The sequence below is a fragment of the Ostrea edulis genome, chromosome 4 (assembly GCF_947568905.1).
Source record: "Ostrea edulis chromosome 4, xbOstEdul1.1, whole genome shotgun sequence".
Lineage (NCBI taxonomy): Eukaryota > Metazoa > Mollusca > Bivalvia > Ostreida > Ostreidae > Ostrea > Ostrea edulis.
In genome coordinates, this window is record NC_079167.1 from 57272821 (window position 1) to 57295408 (window position 22588).

At 35.3% G+C, this 22588-nt stretch overlaps 1 protein-coding gene across 1 annotated transcript in view; it reads right to left on the reverse strand.

The window, feature by feature from the left end:
- Nucleotides 1-1174: 1174 nt before the first annotated feature.
- Nucleotides 1175-22588, reverse strand: part of LOC125671207 (orexin receptor type 2-like) — a 43457-nt gene continuing 22043 nt past the window's right edge. The window contains exons 2-5 of the mRNA XM_048906741.2: nt 7624-7996; nt 5554-5695; nt 4095-4213; nt 1175-1725 (exon numbers count right to left, since the gene is read on the reverse strand). Of these exons, the coding sequence (XP_048762698.1) occupies nt 1508-1725; nt 4095-4213; nt 5554-5695; nt 7624-7996 (852 nt within the window). The 3' untranslated portion in view covers nt 1175-1507. The remainder of the gene's footprint in view (nt 1726-4094; nt 4214-5553; nt 5696-7623; nt 7997-22588) is intronic.

Below are 22588 nucleotides of genomic sequence, written 5' to 3' on the forward strand. Positions count from 1 at the left end.
CTTCGGCACTGGAGCTAGTCAAAAGGCATAAAGTAAAAAAGCTATTTGGGCTCATAATGAAACAAAGCGTCATTGTGCTCTGATCTCGTAAAGCTGATTTAGCGGTTTGATGCCCAGATACGGCAGCTATATTAACCCTTTCTACTCTGGACTCTGTCTGAGGGCTCTATGTACAAGAGCGCTCTTGAGAGTGAGATACATTCTAGCTTGGGCACTAGTATCGTATGCATAACTGAATATATTGTGTTTTGGATTGTGAGCGTTTTCTTCAAGCCATTGGGGGGGGGGGGTTAAAGACAGATGTTTTTTTAAAGGATTAAAACATTTTCACTATATGAGCGTTAAAGCTCCGCCCTTAGCACCAGGACCCCTGATCCAGGAGCGATGAATTTCACAATTCTGGTAAAGGCAGGAACGATGAATTTCACAATTCTGGTAAAGGCACACATGCTCATCATGACTATACGCGCACTTTGTTACTTTTTTACTAGATGCTATAATTTAAGGAGTTTTGATCTCCAACTTAGCACCAGATCAACTGACCCAGGAGCCATGTATATCAACATTTTGGATAGAAGACTCTTCAATATTTATATGTACATATACTCAGTTTAGTTGTTAATGCTCACGAGTTGAGGAGAACATTTTATAAGAAATAACATTTTTACTACTGAATATTTAAGCCATAAAGTACCACGTTAGCACTAGAACTCCTGACTCGGAGACCAAGAATTTCACAACGTTGGTAGAAGCTTCCATGCTTGTTGACTGTACGTACACACTTTGTCTGCTAGATACCCCTGTGTAAAGAAGATTTTCAAAGATCGCATCATTTTTAAGGTTTTGACCCCCACCCCACAGGCCCCAGGGGAGAAGTAACCATGAAATTCACAAATCCATTTATGTTTCATACATAATAAAATATTGTTTAAATAAAAAAAAAATTCACAAATTTACACCTAAGTTTTCCATAACAAATATGAAAAATGGTCTTGTACCGTCAATGAAAAGAGGATTGATTTAAATGTTAACGGACGACGACGGACAACTACATGTACCAGTCGCAATAGGTCGCACGAGTGACCCAGGGGACCTAAAAATAGCATGTCTGTCAGACCAATTCACAGAAGTTCTTTTTTTCTTGGGGGATGGTTGGGTTAGAATTGGAGACATATCAACGATGATTTTTATTATTTACATGATATCAATATAGTGTAAGTCCTCTATTTAACAGACACTAATATTTCATGGTGACCTACATACATATATTCCTTGAATAAATAGAGCTAGTTTCCAACACACTGTCATACAAACGAATCAATCTAAAGGATCACATGGTTATATCAAAATTCACATTTCTTTGGACGTCACGAACGATATCCATCCATATGATTCTCCGTTACTACGGAGAAGTTGACAAAATAATCGGGTTAAATCATCAATCATTATTATCATTGCAATCTTGAACCAATTATGCTTTCGAAGAATCTGAGTTGTATATTAAATTTCATCCATATTTCTCTTGGGGATTTTGTGCCTTCCTTATCGACGACGCTTTGCTCCAGCTCTGCTTTGATGATACAGTGTTCATTTCGTATCTTTCGGTTCTGGGAAGGGAACTTTTGTTCTTTGATGACGTCATAACCGACGGTACTCGAATTTTTTTACTGGTACATTTACACCTGGAGAGGCGTAGCACCGACTGGAACTCCTTCCGAAATTTTGCTGCATGAAATAAAACAATGAAGGAAATAAGTCAAATTACATGTTAATTCTACCTCCGACTGTCTCCATTAAAGCTGAGATTTAATAGAGGACAAATACCCCCACATGGCTTATTCCTACACATGGACATACTAAATGAAATCAGTTATTTCCTCTAATAACAGATGGATACGGAAATGCTGAAACCAATAAAACCCAAAAAGTTGTTTGTTCAGGGGGATACTGACAGAATGTACAGAAATATCAATGAAAAATAGCAACAAATTACCTTAATTTACTCAAAATTGAACGAATCAGTCTGAAAATGCCAGAAGCACATATCTACATACTAGATATATACAGCATTTTAACACATGGTAAAAAAGACATGAGCAGTCTCCGGGCAAAATACTTTGATGGACGGATGAAGTGAAACCAATACCCCAAAAAACTTCATTTGCGAGGGGAGAGTTTAACAAGCTTAAAGTTTACAAAACCAGAATTACCAATACATTTAAAACGATATAAAAAGTGTAAAATGTAAAAGATTGATTAATATCTGTTAGCATTTAGTAAGCTTCATATGCTTTCCTGAAGCCCATCTATAAACATTTCACTACGTTGAATGCGAGTTTATCAAAAACTAGATAAAAACAAGTCCGGTGTATTTCATAGAGAATTTACGAATGACATGTGAATTGCCTGAGTAGATAGCAGGTTTGAGATAATTCACGAAACAGAATTTCAGATGATAATGTTTTAACTATTCGATGTAAATCTATATAATGTAGATGTACCAAAACAAGTTAGACAGGGATTTATTTGTGTGTTGTTTTAGGTTCCATTCGAGAATGTTTCACTCGTACAGAGACGTCATTAACTTTGAAGTGCCACAAATTTTGACCCATGCTTGGCGCTCAAGACTGTAGCAGCGAGGGTTAGTCACGTGCCGAAAACCTGCCACAACATTTAAAGTCTTATCCTATACAAAATTCACATTGTATCATTGCAAATAGAAAGTCTATACTTAGAATCATTTATATTATATCAAGTAACAAAGGATTTGATTGAAGAATACTTGTAGTATATTTTAGTGATAGTGACCATATCATTATGTATCCCAGTACTAGCACCCGACATGTACATCATGTAGGAATTATTGTCGCAAGTTGATTACAGACAGACTGGTAACGAACAATAGTTCTTTGAAAATTTAACCTGTGAAAAAGAGGGACACTTCATCTACAATGTTGAGGAATGCTAATATATCATCGTAATATATAATATATTATCGTAATACTTTGGCAATCCTTCAAGATGACCGTATATAGTCCTCCATACCGATATTTCATATCTGTGGTGATGTTGATTTTCAGATTAGGTTTTTGATTAACGAACGCGACAAGTTCAAGCGAGAAGATTTAGCAAATGTTTTGTTTCGAATATTATTACTATTCAATCAATAGAATCAAAGGTAGGCAGGTTTATTTTTTGATATCCCGTTTAAAAGAAATCGCATGCTAGTCATAAGTCCATTTATAGTACTTGTAGACAATAGACAAATCACCACTTCTTTCCTTCACTTCCTGAAATTGTCTTATTCCGTATATCTTCTGTGCATTTCTATACTAGGACGGTAACTGATTTTTGATCATCATATTCTGACGGATCGACCCGCTTGTCACTCAGTGTTACATTTTGTACTAATGTTGGTGTAGTTGAAATTGAATATCTAAAACAATCTTAAACTCGCTTTACCTATTGTTTCATCATAGCAAATGGGCAAATTAATAAAAAAAAATTGTGTTTGGAAATTAGATACCGACCCTCCTCAAATGTTTTACCGGCAGGTAATTAGACAGGAATTTGTGAGTTTTTAAAAATAACATCTGCCTCCAGTGAAGCTAAGGTTAATAACAATGCCAAGGAAGTCTTTTTGATGATAATCTAAAAATACTACGGCTTTCCTATTCAAACCCTCTCCTATAGCACTGGTATTCAGCTACTACGGCTTTCCTATTCAAACCCTCTCCTATAGCACTGGTATTCAGCTGTGAATTGAAGTGGCCTGAATGTGTGTCATGTTTTTGTCACAAAAATCATACATCGATTTATTAAATGAAACAAGATTCTATGGTCAGTAATCAAAATTAATCATACTTTTCCCAGATGAAATGCGGGCGGTAGATGATGGAAGAGCATCTAAGGTTTTTGGTGGTTTTTATTACATAGGACAGATATACTGCCAGAAAACCAATTAAAGATGGTTTTTGTTTTACTTTCTTGCACGATTGCATCGTTTGTTGATAAAAGAGGAATGAAACAGACTTTGCACTTTAGATACAACGAAGATGTGAGTGATTAAAATGAGATAATTACAATATACATACCGCTCATGAAGTTGTAGATGAAAGGGTTCACCACACTGTTAGCATAGCAAAGGATATGCGAGGTGAGTACTATGATCGATATCCATTTGGCTGGGATTTCACCAAACGATGCTGTGTACCTGCAAGAGTTTGAGAAAAATGCTATTTTGAAAACAAAGATTCCATGTGGAAATGGAACAATTACCTGCACGTGTTCCTATTTTGAAATCTATAATGTTTTTCACTTGCCGTTTGTTGATTTCTAATTTTTACACTCTGGTCTCACCTATCGCCATCTGTTCTCGTCCGTCCTGGTACGTTAACATTTTCAGTTTCGACAAATATTACTGGTCCAATTTGGCGCGTAGCTTTACTGGGGTAAGGGGAACAAAAAACTGAATTTTGTGGCCTCTGCCCCCTGAGGGCTGTGGGGCGGGGCCAAAACCTAGATAAAATATGTGGAAATCTTCATCTCTACTCCGGGACATCTATATCTAGTCTAGTCAATCTAGCTCATATATGAGCAAAACCTCAAACTAATAAGACAAACTTTGTTCATAATCATGATGAGCAAGGATATTTCTACCAAAATTGTTAAATCCAGTGCTCTTGGCTTCTATGGCCCAAACATTAAAAACAATTCCTTGACTCATGGCAATCAATAAACCAGAGTGAATACATGGTAATGATAACGAGAGAAGCATTTATCGAAATTGGGAAAATTATGGTCCTCTGGGCAAGGCGTTATGGCTTATGATAGTAAAAATGTGTTACTTCTTTTAAATCTTCCTCTTGATTCTTGAATATCAGTCAACCAGACTGTGCAAATGATGATAACGAGGAGAGGAACGTTTGCCAAAATTGCGAAAAACATGGTTGGTGGGTTAGGAGTTCTGGTGCTAAGGTGGGTTTTATGGCTCATATATATAGAAATGTATTACTTGGACACGGAACAGCCAAACCTAGTTATTTGTCCATGACTGTAGTGTAGAAATATTGAAAGAATCGAACACCACTTTTAAGATTCTGAGAGTTAGGGTCATTGCACCATCACCATGCGACACTTCCAGTGTACATGTAGGGTTTTTGCATGTGGTACACAGGTGACTGGTAAGGCCCATGGTCTCTTGTGTTTTATTGAATGTAAGTACAGGATTATGAAAAACTGGATATTTTGAATTAGAAGTAAATCTTTAAAAAAAAGAATAAATACCAATATTTAATATCCTATGTGCTGATCTTAATATTTTATAAATATGTTTATTTTTTTTAAAAAGAGTAAAAATGATACTTGTTTGAAATTCATTTCATATCTAATTTGTTAAAAACAGCTGATATTTAAAAAAAAAAATATGAAATAAAAATTATTGACGGTTCCAGGTTTTTTTATTATGTCAATGAAAAAAAAATCAGATTAGGAAGAGAAAAAACACCGCCAATTATTAAAATATATAGGTATATACATATGCCCAAACTTTACCTTGTTAAATTTAACACATGGACTGGCAAATAACACACAGCAAACACCACAACAATAGCAATAAGCATTTTTGCCGCTCTTTGTCGGGATCGAAGTTGACTTTCTGGTCCAGATGACACCATTTTGTTCATTGGACGATGTTCTGCAACAGTGATAATAAAAAACCATTAATGACTAAGATTACTCCTTTAGCATTTTTTGTTTGCATTTGTTGTTATATTAAATCTGCTTTAAGCGTTCCTTATTGCATCTAGCCTTTGTTTAGGACACTCTTGGAAGCAATTAGCCTACTGGTTCCATCTGGGACCGCACACGCGGTTTAGAAAGGAGAAATTAAGTGCATTCCAAGTTCTGCGTTTGATGCGTAAAGTGAATTTCAATTTCATAACCGGTAAAGCTCTTCAATAAAGCTTACCGCCTTTCTCTTGGTTCTATTAATTATTGCAGATTACACTATGTTGAATATGTTCATAGACCGTCAATTAGTGAGCCCATAACTTTAAACAGCATAACATTCATATTCAACTACAGTATTCATTAACATTCCATATATATATATATATATAGAGAGAGAGAGAGAGAGAGAGAGAGAGAGAGAGAGAGAGAGAGAGAGAGAGAGAGAGAGAAGAAGAAGCAACCTATGCCGTAATCTTTGGATATTATCGTAAGAATAAAAAACGTGTTTCATATCAAGCTATACAAGCTTTATGCGATTTAACTCTATCGGTTTAAAAAGTAATCAAGCTAATTTCCTATTTGATTATGTATTCTCCGAGTTGGATAGTGAACGCCACATTTCGAAATATTCATGATAATGTGACGTTGCATGCGGAATTTCGAAAGTCAACAATACGTGGTGACGTGAAAGCGTAGACAGCCTCTAGGCAACAGCGAGAAAAATTCAGCAATAAAAGACAGTCAGACGGAAAACAGGGTAGATGGAACCACTTTAAACAATATAGTGGGAGTTAATTTTCATGTTTAACATGAAATCACCATTCAGTCCACGGGCACTGGAAGTTAATGTAAATATATAGTATATCCATGTATAAAAAAGGAAGGGTAGGACACTCTTTTTGAGGCAAATTCGGGTTTGGGTTATTGTGGACGTTTCTCAAACGGCCTGACGAGATGAATCGTTCACATATGCCTTACTTTCAATATCTGTAGGGTTTCGTTTCGTTCCAATGCCGTTCATTCGAAGAAAAAGATGTTTTACACCTCCAAGTGTCTAAGAATTTCGCAAGACTGTCTTACTTCCGGTTTAATCGCACTGAATTGAAAGGTAAGTTCTGATTGGTCAATGTAATAAACATTTATAAATTTATAATGTCATTCTTATTGGTTCTGAAATAATGATAAGAATATTTGAACTATAAAATAGACCGCCGCGGTGGTCTAGAGGTTAGAGCGTTCGCCCCGCATGGGGAAGGCCGGGGTTTGAATCCCGGCCAGGACAGCCCTTCACTGGTCTTGGTGACGTCTCTATATGAGTGAAAAATTCTCTCGAAATACGTTAAACAAGATACAATCAATACATCGAACAAAATACTGTTTAATACGGCACATATACCTTTAAGGTAGAATGGGGAAAAAAATACTGGATATTAAAAAATATGTAGACATAATAGTTCATGAAAATAAGATAAAATAGATAACTCGTACATAGATTTGCTGTAATTATCAATTACATCTACTAGCCTCAGCGACTAATCAACCAATAACATAAATGTCAATGTCAATGTAATAGAGAGGAGGCGAGGGATCCTGGTCTTTAAATAGCGACATGATTTTTCAAAGTTTATCTATCTTCTTGCAACGAAGAGGTCAACAGAATAGTATGTTTGTGCACGCAACAATTAATTCACGAGCTTTTGACAGACGATATGATATGTCTACAAAATCATACCCGCAACATCTGGAAGAAGACTGACGGCGGATATTGCAACATATACGTGGGTTGTACTTGACCTTGAAAACTTTCTAAATCCAAGTTAATATAATTTGTAGGCTAGAGGGAATAGAGAAACCAATGTTAAAATTTGATATTTATCAAAGAAAAGCTCAAACCTGCTTCAACAATCCCAGGAAGATCTTTCCGCCAAAGTTGTTTCGAAATAATTGCGTATGTGTAGGCCATCAGGCATATTGGGATGGAATACAACACTATCAAAATAACCAAGTTATAGATCATATTGTCTCGGACTGTCCATCGACGGCTGCAGTAACGGAGATAGAAGGTGACGCTTTCTTGGAACGTGGTAGTGACGGAATAGTAGACCAGGTCCGGTATGGAAACAACAATTCCGATAAACCAGATAGCGATAATGATTCTCAGAATGAATCGTCTGGAGAGTCTCCGTGTCCACGGTTTACAGATGGCGAAGTATCGCTCCACCGATATTGCCGACAGTGTAAGTACTGACACCGTCACAGAAGTTGTCTGAAAACAGAAATATTTTTTCGTTATGTATTATATTTGGAACAGTGGTGTTATATATGTCACAAATAAGTGGATTCTTTCGCTGAACGCCGATCTTACGCAATAAGATAGACTTGCACTTGGATAACTACGATGTTACGTTTGTGGACTTTGGTATTTTTAATATGCAGTTTTAGATATCTCAACTTTCTAACTTTTTGCTGTAAAATTACGAAACACAAAAGTTATCTTTAAAGATTTAAACAGACGATTAGATTTGTCCAGTAAATACTGGTTGCAATACATTTGTTAGTAGGGAGAAACTAATCACAGAAAGAATTGCATAATGTATTATCATCCTATACAGCTAGATTGGGATGGACGGTAGAAGTTTCCGTACCGCTTGTGAACACTATAAAGCTGGAACTCTTACATGCATTTTACAGAGGCGTAATCTGCCGAAGTCCTGTGTGCCGGTTATATCCAAAATGACTAAAATAGCTTTTTATTGCACAAAAACCTTATTACGATATATACATCATGCAACCCTTTGTGACAATTTTGTCAAAACATTTTACGATTTTTTAAAAAAGATTTATCCCCCCCCCCTTCAAACATATTCCATTATTTTAATCATGGATCTGGATTTAAAAAGTTTTACTCCCTAGTCTACCGCCAGTACCCCTCAAAGTATTTTGATATACAAAAATCATCTCGAGTAGATTGAGAGAAAGTATGATCCTCAATTTCCACAACAGAGAAAACAAAAATGACTTTGAAAATATTTGATAGAGTGAATCAGTCTTTCATATGTTTTGTTGAATTATTCGTTCTACAAGATGACTGATAAAAATGTCACCAAAAGAATAGTACAGATATAAGGTATCAAAGTTCCTGCTAGAGTTCATTGTAATATCAAAGCATTTACCAAAGTAAATCAGAGTATATTTCTCTCTCTCAGAATATTGACGTTTTGCTCAAGATAACATCGGTATTATCTTTATTACGGTTGTTTATATAGTTGCTCTTTAAAAAAAAAATTCTTGATGATGTAAAAGTTGACAGGTGATGCGGTACAGGTGATCGATGCTGTCTAACCTTCTGACCTCTGAATGGATGATAATCACTTACTTCCGTTATCAACGCTAGTATGTCTGATCAAATTAGATGACATGCAGGTGCGAAGTATGGATTTTGCATGGAGAAGTGGGGAAATCAGGTAGTTTTGTGAAAGGTCTGGGAATTCAGCAAGAAACTAGCTAATCATAAGCCGTATATAGAGGATGAAATTTTTTTCCCTTAAGCCCCGCCTGGTATGCAAATTAAAAAAAGAAAGACAATCGAAGTACGTAAACTAAGATTATAGCTTGCAAATGATTTGACCATTGTAGCGTCTATGCCATTTAAACAGAATACCACGCCTTCAGGTCAAGTTAATGCATTTCAAATAAGGGTTGCATAGTTATCTTTACATTTCTTTATGAAATGTAATGATAGACAATTCCTGATGAACGAGCAGCAGATTAAGTAATGTGCGTATGAATACAGAACTACTCGATAAATATAGTACGTCTATTTTAACGGTTTGGAATTCCAACAGAAATTAAATATGCATGTACCTCGGTTAAATGTGATCTAGTCAAGGTCATGACACACTTTCAACAAGGTACAACAACAAATGATATTGTTTGAATTCATTAAGAGTTGCTGATTGATATACCTCAATCACAGTATCCAAATACAATAAATAAATGTATCGTGGAATGCCCTGAAATACTCATATATTCTGTTTGAATTACAAGGTACTGTACTTTGAAATGCAAATTAATCCTGACTTTGCTTTTATAATGTACCGAGTACTTTGCAGACGATGCTGGGATGGTCGCCGGAATGTTAATTGCATGTTGGATAGCGGTAAAGGAAATGTATGTGGAACAAAACTGCTTGATCTTTTTACAGTTTGCTGCTGCACTGAAAGAAAATAATCCCCATAATGCACAACAAAACCCTTGAAATGGTCTGTGTCCTGAAATTTCACGTATTGATTGCAGTGTTATGTTTAAATAGATATAAACCTGCAATTTTGCTGATTTATGGTACAAGAGAAATTTAATATGTACTGGTTGGGATAGTCTAGTGATTACGGCGCTTCCTTTGCAATCGGGAGACCCAGGTTCGAATCTCAAACCCGGAGTCGTGACAAACCTAAAATATTTAACCTAGGTAGTGGTTGTTCCTTCCCCAAGCCCCCGGAGTTTCGAGTCTTTTGAATAGGACCTTCAACACGATCGGGTCGGCCCAGGGCTCCATGCATAAGTCAAAGTTCGTGGCTAGTGACGTCTCTACGTAAGTATACAATTCTCGAATAAATATTATTTCACGTTTCTTCGCAGTGCGCTCTATTAGGCAAATCTCTGTGTTGTTCAGTAATTAGCGAGAAATATTGGGTTTTTTTTTTATGAGGCACATACAAGTTCCGTAACGGTGAACGGTAGTGGCAAGATTCTGTCGATAGTCATATTTCTATTAAAATTGGCTTTGTTTGTTAACAAAATGATAAAATGAATCAATGCATTCGCGTTGAAACAAAGGACATCAAAAGATGATTCCTATGATAGTATGTGTTGTGTGTGTGGTCCTGTTTTGCACTTGCAACCGTGTGATTTACTTAGGGAAGGTGTTTTATCTAATGCTAATTCTTACTAACTTCGCAGTGCAGTATTGGTATTGGTAAGGCGACAGTTTGTAGTGCAGCCCAGATCATTAGCTTGATAATACGATGTTAACAACCTAAGTATATATATGTTGGCAACGTGGCGGGAATATTTGATTTCTACAATGCATCTTTTTAATGTTTGTTCTGATCCAAGATAAAATCTGCATGCAACTTTTCATCGCGTATGATTTCCATAATTCAAATTTCTAAAAAGAAAATAAGGAATTTGGTGGTACATGTTTATCTCTGTCTGGGACATATTTATTTTCATAACAAACACGACTAGCTGTCGTATCATACGTGAAGGAAATATGATCTATTCTCAAGATACATCAAAACCGATGAAAAACGCGTAATGATGTTAAGTTAGGATAAAGATAAAATTGGCGCCCATTAATTAGTGGGCAAGACAAGGTATATAAACCGTTGTGAATATAGAACCCCCTTGTATTATAAAAATCACTTATACATATATTGTCTTTCTGCCATATCGTTTAAATTTACTTGTAGCACGCAGTTTTAGAAAAAGTAGACAATTGTTCAAATGTGAAGGCTTGAGGACGGACAAAAATTATGACGGGTAAACACATTAGCCTATATGTGCAAGAACGCCGCACATCGTGTGTAAAGCTTTCTGAGTGATGGGATTCATTTCAAATACATGAGCAATGCTAGCAATTACGTTGAATAAAAAAAATTCCTATATATCACTCTGCCAGATATAGTTTTTGTTAATGAATATTAGTAATAATGTATGCCTTTATTTTCTTCCTCTCCATTTGTTTTCTTCACGTTTGTCTTAGAACTGATGAAGGAACATGTCCCGAAAACTTGACGGTGTCTAGCTTTGTTGGTCGGAGAGACTGTGTCGCTGTTTGGCAACTGTAAACAATTTCTAGCTGTGTTAGTCGAGTACTAGAACTCATATGATGTGAATATTTCCATCAGCCTGGCATCTGTATACAATATTTACCTCATCTCTGATAAAAGTTAAGCTGTTGTCCGTCTGTCTTTCTCGTTCACTACACAACTGCAGCAGGCATTTTCGATATTTTTGAAAATAGGTCCGATTTTTTAATATAACGCAGTCAGGTGACTGTCGCCGATCCAATCCACATCGTGGACACAGATCATCAAGAGTTTCGTGTCGTCACAGTAAAGTTAGTTTGATCTCATTCATTAATAGCACTTCTAAAGCTGGGGATGTTTGGCATAAATTTCAAAACCGGTAATCGGTGGCCATACGTAAATCTTTATCCCTTCTAATGGGTAAAGAGATGCCTGGCTTTGTCTTCGCTGGAAAATTACAGAAAATCATTTGCATTTTTATGGAATTTGTCTTAGTTGTGACATTTTAGAAACTTTGATCTGACACGTAAACACGAATTTTTGAATTAACACAAGCGTTGTAAAAGACCGTTTGTGCGCATTGCGGTTTTCAATGTTCAATAAGCAAACAATTTCATACACTGAAAATTCCCAAAGTAATGTTTAGAATACAGCAAACAACACGCCTTTGATGTCACAAGCTTGCAAAACTTGCAGAATATCTATACAGGAAGCACGTTTTTGTTTCAACGGGGGTGCTTCTCAAGCGAGATTTCTCCTTAATGCAAGCGATGGCGTCACAGGCATTATATTTATAGTTTCATTTAAGTTTTATTTAACAACGTGCTAATGACGCTGGATTAATTATCGTTAGGAAACCATCAAACATCCGTGATTCCTCTTCAATACCCACTTTGTCGTAACTTTTATAAAACATTTCTGCATTCTGCAACCATCAAACCTGTTTTAACAGGGAAATGTTCAGTTAATGAAGTCTTCCGATCGTCCGTCATATTCAGCGTGTAACCTAGTCATAACCCAGTAGTAGATCCGAACATCCTATTTAATCTGGGCTATTAATATAATGTTGTCTTTGCAGTCAGATAGTCTGGTGATTACTACAGTTATTCTGTTTGAACAATCTAAGATAAAAATATGCCTTTGTGAGATTTCTTTTTTCACGATATCAAAACGTTGAATTTCTATGGATTTTCTGCCCCCTTTCTGCGGGTGCGCAGCTTCTATCTTCATGTTTCTTGCATGCTTTCTTATCGCGTTGTTAATATTGAATTTCTGGTGTCGAATTGAATTGAATTTTACAAAATGTCGTTCTAGGTATGGAATTCGAGATCAATCTCTATAAATGTTAGTTTAGTCTACTTGATATGCATTATCACTTTCGTCCTTTTTTCGGTTTGCAGGTTTCGCCAAAGTCGTAGAATGCAATCTGCTGCTATTGACCTCGTAGAACTAGTGGCATTGGTGATTGACTTAGCATTATCTTGAAGCCCTGACAGTTAATAGGTCTTCATTTTGCATGTCGGGAAGGATTTGTTATTTTGCCTCGGAGTGCATAACTTAATATTGTCAGAAAACAGGTAATTTTTATGTAAATTGCGCTGTGTTTATACTGCGTTGTCGATAAATCTGGGATCAAACAAGTTTATCGAGGATAAATAACTGTCCTCTGTCAGTTGTCATACGCACGTGTGTTGATGCTAAGTATAATTCTTGTCATCAATTTGAAGATAAGTTTGTATTTTGTCTCCTGTTTTCGATCCATATTCAGCAATGTCTGGCAATACTTTACGGACACGTCCTGAATTATGTAAAGTACATTTATTTGGGTTTAATTGATATGAAACTAGAATCTGATCAGTAATTTATCGTACAACGAATCAGTACAAACATTTGCATACTTTCATCAACATTTTACAAATCCGGAAAAAAAAGATTCTTTGTATACAAACCATCATGTGTCTACAAATATTGTACAGCAGAAAAATATTTCAAAATGAAATAAAAAGTTACTTTTAAAAATGCTAATTTTTTATTTGACGTCCCTTCGGAGAATTTTCACTCATATTGAGACACCCCCAGTTGTAGGTGGAGTACCACAAAAGAACTAAGTTTAGCACTCTGAGACTTGTTTCGTCAAAAGGCGTAGACTTGAGACAAAATCTGCGATAATCTACCTGACGTATCTCTAGGTAGGTATTCTCTCTTGAATGCCACCTCATCTTTAGTTTTAGTTCCCTACTTTCACGAAAGAGGGAAAATTAAATCTCATACATCCGTCCATCCGTCGGAAAACTTTCATCTGCCTAATGAAAGGTGGAAATAACGAACAGTGATCAATCTCATAACTCCTATAAGCAATACAAAATAGATATTTGGGCAAACACGGACCCCTGGACACACCAGAGGTGGGATCAGGTGCGTAGGAGGAGTAAGCATCCCCTGTCGACCGGTCACACCCGGCGTGAGTCCTATATCCTGATCAGGTAAACGGAGTTATTCGTAGTCAAAATCAGTGTGCCAAGAACGGCCTAACAATCGGTTTGAAACACGTCAGAACAGCATTTGACCCAATGATAGGTTGTATTGACGAAATATATCGTTATAACGACCATAGAATTTGCGAAATGCTGACTTCAATCGAAATTGTTGAAACCCCTGTACCATCAACTTGTTTGTCAGTAGCTTACCTCGATTTAAAAACTGACCATATGCAGAATAAGCTCTTGCGTATCGAATCAGTTGAGAGATATAAACACCATATGCAGGTGATAATGGAATATTGCTACATAAATATGCGAAGAAGCTGAAATCATCCCGTTTGTCATACAGTTGAGTTGTCAGTTTACCGTTAATGTCTACTTTCAGTAAAATATTTAAGTATGGAGCAGAAGTGGACGACTCTGTGGTGTCTTTTATTTCGAGCTCATTGGGATATATTGAATGGACATATGAATGAAAGTTATTATTGTTAATAGCAAAACGTCGTCGATATATCTAAATGTCGAATTGAAGGCCACAGCAAGAGAATTTTTCTTCTCACGTAGAAGTTTTTGAGTAAATTCTGCTTCATATGAATATAGAAACAGGTCAGATAACAAAGGAGCACAATTCGTGCCCATGGGAATTCAAACAGACTGTTGGAAGACCTGATCCCCAAAGACCACGAAGATATTGTCAATGAGGAACTCTAGCATATTCTTTATTTCAACTTCAGAGTACTTGTGCGTGGAATTAGCATGGTGTTTAACAAAGTAATATTTCACATGACTGATCACTAGATATGAATATTTCCTTTTTCAATTTTTGTTAAAGAAGCAACTGTCTATGATGTCAAAAAGTCTAGTCTTTAATTTATCGTGAGGAATGGCTGTGTAAAGTGTTGAAAAGTCATAGGTTTTGATGTTATTGATTTGGGAAAAGTTTTACGATTTCAAATTTACTAAAAGTTCTTTAGAATTTTTTAGAATCCACATTTGATTAACACCACTTCTGGCATATGCAGTCGCATAATAGGGCAAATAATTCTGCTTCATGGTTTATATTTGGCATGCATAATCCTTGTGACCATCTCTCTTGATTGACGCCGAAGGGAACTGGTGCCCCTAAAAAAGTGCTTGTTTGTCGCACTTTTCGGCTAAACGCATCCAGTGAAACTATTTCCTTGTGCAGAACATCAAAATGTTGAATGAGACCGTCAAGTTAATGTGCGTAAAGAAAGGAAGATGCTTTTGAGAGCTGTCCCAAAATACATCTTAGTTTACGTACTTCCTTTACTGACCAAAAACTGCTGAGCCCAAGTACACATAAACAACCCTGACGTCGAAATGTCACATTGATTCCTTCGATTTCTTTACAGATTCCTCGATATAGTTCATAAATCAGTTACTTTGTACGCAAATATTCGTTTACTTGTCCTTAATTGGATTTTCAACTATTTGCTTCATTGATTGCCAAAAGATGTTTACATACGAGTAATCAAGGGAATGAAAAAAAGAGATAAAACGTTACTAAATTAAAAGTGATACCAGTCATCCGACGAATCTAAAGAACTGGGATTGGTCAATCAGGTTTTGTAATGGTCATTAAAGAGATCGAATGTTACCATCCCCGTATTGTTTCGTAAACATAAAACAAACATTAATGGTAAGGATATTCAACAAAGATCGTAACCTATCGTCAATATGTGACATAAATGGTTTTTTCCCGGAATATAGTCGCTTATTACGTATAATAAACCAAATATCACTGATGTATTTGCCTGATAAATCTTATATATTGAGGTTTAACATATCCACATCATTTTATTTACGTGACAAACCCTCAATTTATGTTAACGATGAATGTTATTCAGAGACAGCTTTCTGCGAGCTTTTAACTGCCCCTGCAACTAAAAAGTTTTAAAATGTTGTGTCGTACATCCTAAATTCATATTAGCACCAATTTACATTTCTGTTTTTTGTTTTTTTGTTTACTTTAGGAAAGATTACTCAGATACTATTAAGAATAATTGTTCTTCGTTTGCAGGAATTAAAACACTTACACATGTGCTTAATCCAACTTCTTAATGCTTTATCGTCTGTGGTATATTACAATTTTTTACATTTTCACCAGTGAGTGCACGTGAATACTGTAATTCATCCATTGAATAAAAAGTAATATGTTCACACTGAAAAAAAAGAAAGCGATATCTTCACAGTGTTGAGGTAGCTGGAACTATAGTGAACTGCCGGAATATTCATCCGCAATATATAATCACGTTCATTTTTACAGTTGTATGTCTAATTAAATTGTCCATGTTTCGTGTTGGAATAACAAAAATAACATTGAGTTAAAGTTGTCTTATATCGATTTTTTCAAAATGTCTTTTGAATCTTTCTTTTTCTACGCAATATTGTTTTGAACGTCAATAAAGAGACGGCTAAAAGAGGTAAAAGAAAACCCCAAGAAAATGTAATAAACAGAAAATCAATCTTTTGTTGTTTTATATAGAATTGAATTTATTCCACTCGTCAAACAGGAATTCCTTTTTAATATATACACTCATGCTTCGCATTCGTGAATATATACTTTCGAACAAAGCAGATATCATTGTTTAAATTCTGTCAGTTGTCCCATTTTGTACTCCAGCAAAAGATGAACCAGACTTACTTAATGCATCATGTTTTTTATTACAACGCTGGTTGCATTTAGAATAAAATTTGAAAAATCAGATGAATTTAAAATTCATATATCATATCTTTTCTAAAGAGTTAAAGAGCGGAAGCCCCATTCCATGAAATATTCTACATGATATAAGGTACAGGAGAGTACTGGAGAAAGGAACAGCTTTTTCTGGGGTGCCTCCCCGTGACATGATTTCATCCTGTTTGAATGGATTTGCAATCCATCCTTAGGCCGAGCAAAGTTACGATAAAATCTCACCTTTTACTTTACTGAATGGGTCACTTTCATCTTTTGTACTCTGTTTAGATCAAATCCTGGTTAGAGAGCCGTTGTAATTAGGAACCCCCCCCCCCCCTCCATCATGTTGTCCATGTTTAGACTAAGTCCTGGTGTTAGATGATATTTGAAATTAGAACTTTGTAATTAGAAATACCCCCTCTATCACGTGAGACTCTGTTTAAATCAAGTCCGGGTTTTAAAGGGTCGTTCTAAGCAGAAGTACCCCTACCCAATGTTATGTGGACTGTTGATATGAAGTACTGACGTAATTACTTCGTAATCAAAAGTACCCCTCTCCCTCTTATACTTACAGTAAGGTCAACATATTATCTAGCGCTTAATTTTCTGTATGTAAAATACATGTTCTCGGTCGTCAAATGTCATGGGGCTTTCTACTTTGCATACCCACTGCACCCTGTTGTTTTAAGTAATATCAAATAGGTATCGCAGCTAGACACGTTGGTCAAGGCTAGTAGTATACAGTTATTGTCTGGGTTCGAGTACAACAGATCTGTTTTATTTGACCCGAGAACAGATATGTTGGTTGAGGGCAACAGATCCGTTCGAGGGTCAAACAAAACAGCCGTTGTCCGAGGACACAGTCTATAAATATTTTGTTATACACCTTCATTTTTTAAAGGTTGATTTTACGAGATGCACATAGTTTCTCGACTTCAAACTTTTAACAAGACAGTGTAATTGCGTACGTTTATCAACTAGTTTAAAAGAAAACATACCCAATATCCGAATTAATAATCAATCATTAAATTTTTCATATTCCTACTTCGCGTTTCATCTAATAAAGTTTGGTTTTAAATCGTATTAGTTTTATATAGGAAAAAAATGAAGGTGTATAACAAATGACCCTATTGCTTTCAGGTTAATGATCAAATACCTTTCTCCTGCACACAGTGTTGTCCGACTGATAGCAAGTGAACCAGTTACCCGAGTCATTAGATTTTATTGGCATGTTTGTAGATTTTATAGATCTTAGTATGTGGCATGTTTTTACAGACTTTTCTTCTTTCTGCTTGGAATATAATGCGTATATCTTTAATTCATTCCCTGTCTGTTAAACCGTGTATATAAGTCTTGTCTGGATTAATTAAAGTATACATCATTCACCTCTTTTTTTTTTTATATACCTCATATTTACTCCTGGAGGCATCTTCACAAGAACTGATGTATCTGATAATCGGTTTGTATGTATACCGTAAAATTTGATGACCTTGGAAATCGTAGAATTATCGTCCTGACAAGATGTTCACATTGTTTTTTTTTTAAACTTTTGAATTCCAAGAGAGATGGATAAAATATTTAGTGGTTGTAATTAAAATAAGTGCTTCAAAAGGTGTTAAATTTTGTGACCTTTGACATTAAGCCATGACATGACATAATTATCAAAAATAAAAATATTATAATGTACCAATAACAGTCAAGGCTTTGATACTTAGTAGGTGCAATCTTATTTGTGACAATACATTTCCATTTAGTGTCATTTTTTACGATATTGTGATCTCAGCATAGTCCCATAACCCTGTTAAGGAAATGTTCACAGTGCACAGAACTTTTCGACTACAATACAGAAGGCTTTGACTTACATATAATGTATATTGCCTGTAACCTTCCTCGTCATTGCCATGCTTGATGGTATTTAACATTTAACTTGGTTTTGATTCCTTAGCAATGGTTTGCTAGTATGTGATACAACTGCTACCATAGGCCATTCTGATATGAGGGTCACTAATTTTCGTGTCGCCATCATGTGTGCATTCTCTCTTTTTATTCACAAGGTATGAACTATGAGATTTAACATTCACTGTGGTGGATCAATTAGTGGTGGAATAAATCATGGATTACATGATATAATGCGACATGCATGTACCTGTATGTTCAGCTGTTTTGAACGTGAATAATTATAATGTTTATGTATTTTTTTGTACTGAGAAATCCATGTTTTTACTTGAAAAATGCCAATAGCAGCAATTTAATTTGAGTGTTTTTATTTGTGATGCACATTTGTTGAATGACTGAGTAGTTTTGCTCTTTAAATATCCTAATCAGAGATTACATCCACGAGAATATTGCGGTGGCCATTAAGATGCCACTTAAGTCAAACAAGCTTGATTTTTTTCTACGATGTTCTAGGAAAAGTTTCCAACCCTCTGCAATACATCAGTGAGAAGAAAAAATGTCTTGCGGTGGCTTTCAATTCGACATTTAGATATAGCGACGACGTTTTATTTATTAACAATGATAACTTTCATTCATACGTCGATTCGATGTATCCCTGCGAGCTCGAAATAAAAGACACCACAGAGTCGTCCACTTCTTCATACTTAGATATTTTATTGAAAGTGGATATTAACGGCAAACTAACAACTCAACTTTATGACAAACGGGATGATTTCAGCTTCTCCATCGTCAACTTCCCATATTTATGTAGCAATATTCCATCATCACCTGCATGTGGTGTTTATATCTCTCAACTGATTAGATACGCAAGAGCTTGTTCTGCGTATGGTCAGATTTTAAATCGAGGTAAGCTACTGACAAACAAGTTGATGGTACAGGGGTCTCAACATTCTCGTTCAAAGTCAGCATATCGCAAATTATATGGGCGTTATAACGATATAGTTTGCCAACGCAACCTATCATTGGGTCAAATGCTGTCTGACGTGTTTCATACCGATTATTAGACCGTTCGTAACACACTGATTTTGACTACGGATAACTCCGTTTACCTGGTCAGGATATAGGGCGCACGGCGGGTGTGACCAGTCGACAGGGGATGCTTACTCCTACGCACCTGATCCCACCTCTGGTGTGTTCAGGGGTCCGTGTTTGCCCAACTATCTATTTTGTATTGCTTATGTGATTTATGAGATTGATCACTGTTCATTATCTTCACCTTTCATCAGTATAATATAATGTTATAAATGTTTGTATTCATTCCATAAACAAATATAAGAATGAACCGGATAGATTCTAATGCTGTAGCTTCTATCTAATTAATGAAAATTACATCTCAAAGTATACATATAAATTATTTCTCTCCACCATGAACTTTATTAATTAATGAAAATTGCATTTAAATATTTGCATATCAATTAAATATATCATTTGAACTATATATTCCAAAAACTTGCGTCTATGAGATTGACCTTTGACCGTGACCGCAATTGATTCTGAAATTGATTCCTGTATATACTGATGCATACATTTTTTCAAAAAACATATTTTTAAAAAAGAATATCTAAAGGAATTTAGACAAAATCAATTTCATTTAATCATTTTTCCTATTTATGACAGAGAACAAAACATTGGGTTTTATTGAAAATGGAATTAGAATTTTTAAAGTACGATAACTCTCCCAGGTTCCGGAATCGAACATTCAAAATGTACCTCTTATCGTTGAAAAATGAATAAATACTTATGAATAAGCAGTCATTTCATTTCTTGCAAAAATAATTAATTTAACTATAATAAATTAAAAGAATAGCAAATACGAAATAAAGATAGCCCAAAGCCAAATCCGGGTATTGGTCGCTTTGGTGATCATGCTATATATACGTTATGCTTTGGACACCATCATGGAAGTACTACTACATGTATTAAAGATAAACATGCAGAATGTTCTTCTCTCTCTCTCTCTCTCTCTCTCTCTCTCTCTCTATTAATATATTAAAATTACAGAAAATGTCCATGGTATAGGTAATAACTAGAAAAAAATATGTCCAACGATGACTAAGTACACATGATCCACATTTAATTAATTACACTTAGCGCTTTCGCCGTGTAGTTCGGCTCTTCAGAGTGTAACAATTTTTACAAAAAGAGTACAATGTACTTGTTATGACAAACTATATATAGTGGAAGGGAAAAACCAAAAAGATAACATGTAAACGGAAGAATTAAATAACGTTTTTTGGTGAATATTGCGATATGAACTGTAATATTTTCTATGATGCATTAACATGCATCATGGAATGCCAGCAGAGAAATTGCAGTTCATAATGTCATGTTCACCGAAAAGTATTATTTATTTCTGATACAACTTTCCAAGAAATAGAACAATTTTTCTAAAGCTTTAAAGAAGTTTGAACCTACGTTTAGTATTGAACTAGTGCGCTCCAAAGTTGATGAAATAACTTCTTAAAGACATGAATAATACGTGAAATCTTTTCTTTAAACATTAATGGGGACATGTCAAACTTGTCTTTTCTACATGATGGTACATGTTTATTTAAGGAAAATGGGTGAGATAAAAATAGCTAATTTCAATTTACATTTTTGCTTAAAATCATACAAGTAGATGTACATGTACCTTCATGTAGAAAATCAAGTTTGGTATCCCCTAATATTCAAAGAAAACGTTTTTTTCTGTAACATTTTTAGGCGCATCTCGATACAAGAATGCTGAACAATGTTTGTGTTTTCAAGCCAAATTGAAACTTGTGTTTTTCATTCAGTAAGTGGATATTGAAAAAAAAATTGTTAAACAACCCACTGTATATTCCAAATATTTACATTAGGATGGGGACATGGTCACTCATTTGAACACATTTGCCTTTGAGGTACCTTCAATGACCTTTAAAAAAAACTTGGATCATATACAGGTATACCATACCCGTGGGATATAAAGTTTGGTCAAAATCCATCGAACAATGTCATTCTGAGTTATAGTCCTGAATTACCTTGAGTAACCTTGGTTTTAAATTTGTGTTTTATCTGCAAGATTTAATTTAACTTTTTAATTCAAAATATATCTTATTCGTTGCAAACATAAAATTATGTAATATCTACATTTCCAATGTTTTTGCCTTTGATATATGGTAGCCATTTCCTCACGACCATTCTAGAGTTGTAAACAATGCGCGGATGAATACAGAACTACTTGATAAATATAGTACGTCTACTTTAATAACTGGGAATTCCAACAGAAATGAAAGTAAAATGTAAATATACGAAATAAATTTCATTTTTGAAAATACACGAGGTTATGAACTGAACGCTTTACGCCGACAAACTTTCCATGAAGCGGTAACGCGGATGAAAAGTATATTATCAGTGTGAAGCGTTACAGTTCATAACACGCTTCGTAAAAAGCATGCCGACGTGCAGCGTTGCAGTTCATACCCTCATGTATTTTCAAAATTGAAATTTATTTCTTAAATGGATATGATCAAACATCAGGCAAGTGATGACTACGAACGTTCTCTCCATAGATCAGGCTAAAAATGATATCTTGAAATATCACATATTTTAGGTACTAATGAAAACCATGTTTATAATACATTGGGGGGGGGGGGGAATCCATAATCAATATGTGATAAAATAATCATACTGCATATGCATGGGAGATAATGAGAAAGAGAGGAAAGGTTTACTAAATGTCATACCTTACATAAGTAATTTATTTACTATGTAAGATTTATGTAAAGTATGATCAAAATCCATTGCATATTATTTCTGAGTGTGTGTGTGGTTTTTTCTTTTTAATTTCTATTTGTGAATATTGAGAAAACATGGGGTCATAAGGAAGAATATTGTAAAAGAACTGTGAACTTTCGCCGCCTACCTTCTGGTCAGTTTTTAAAAGTTAT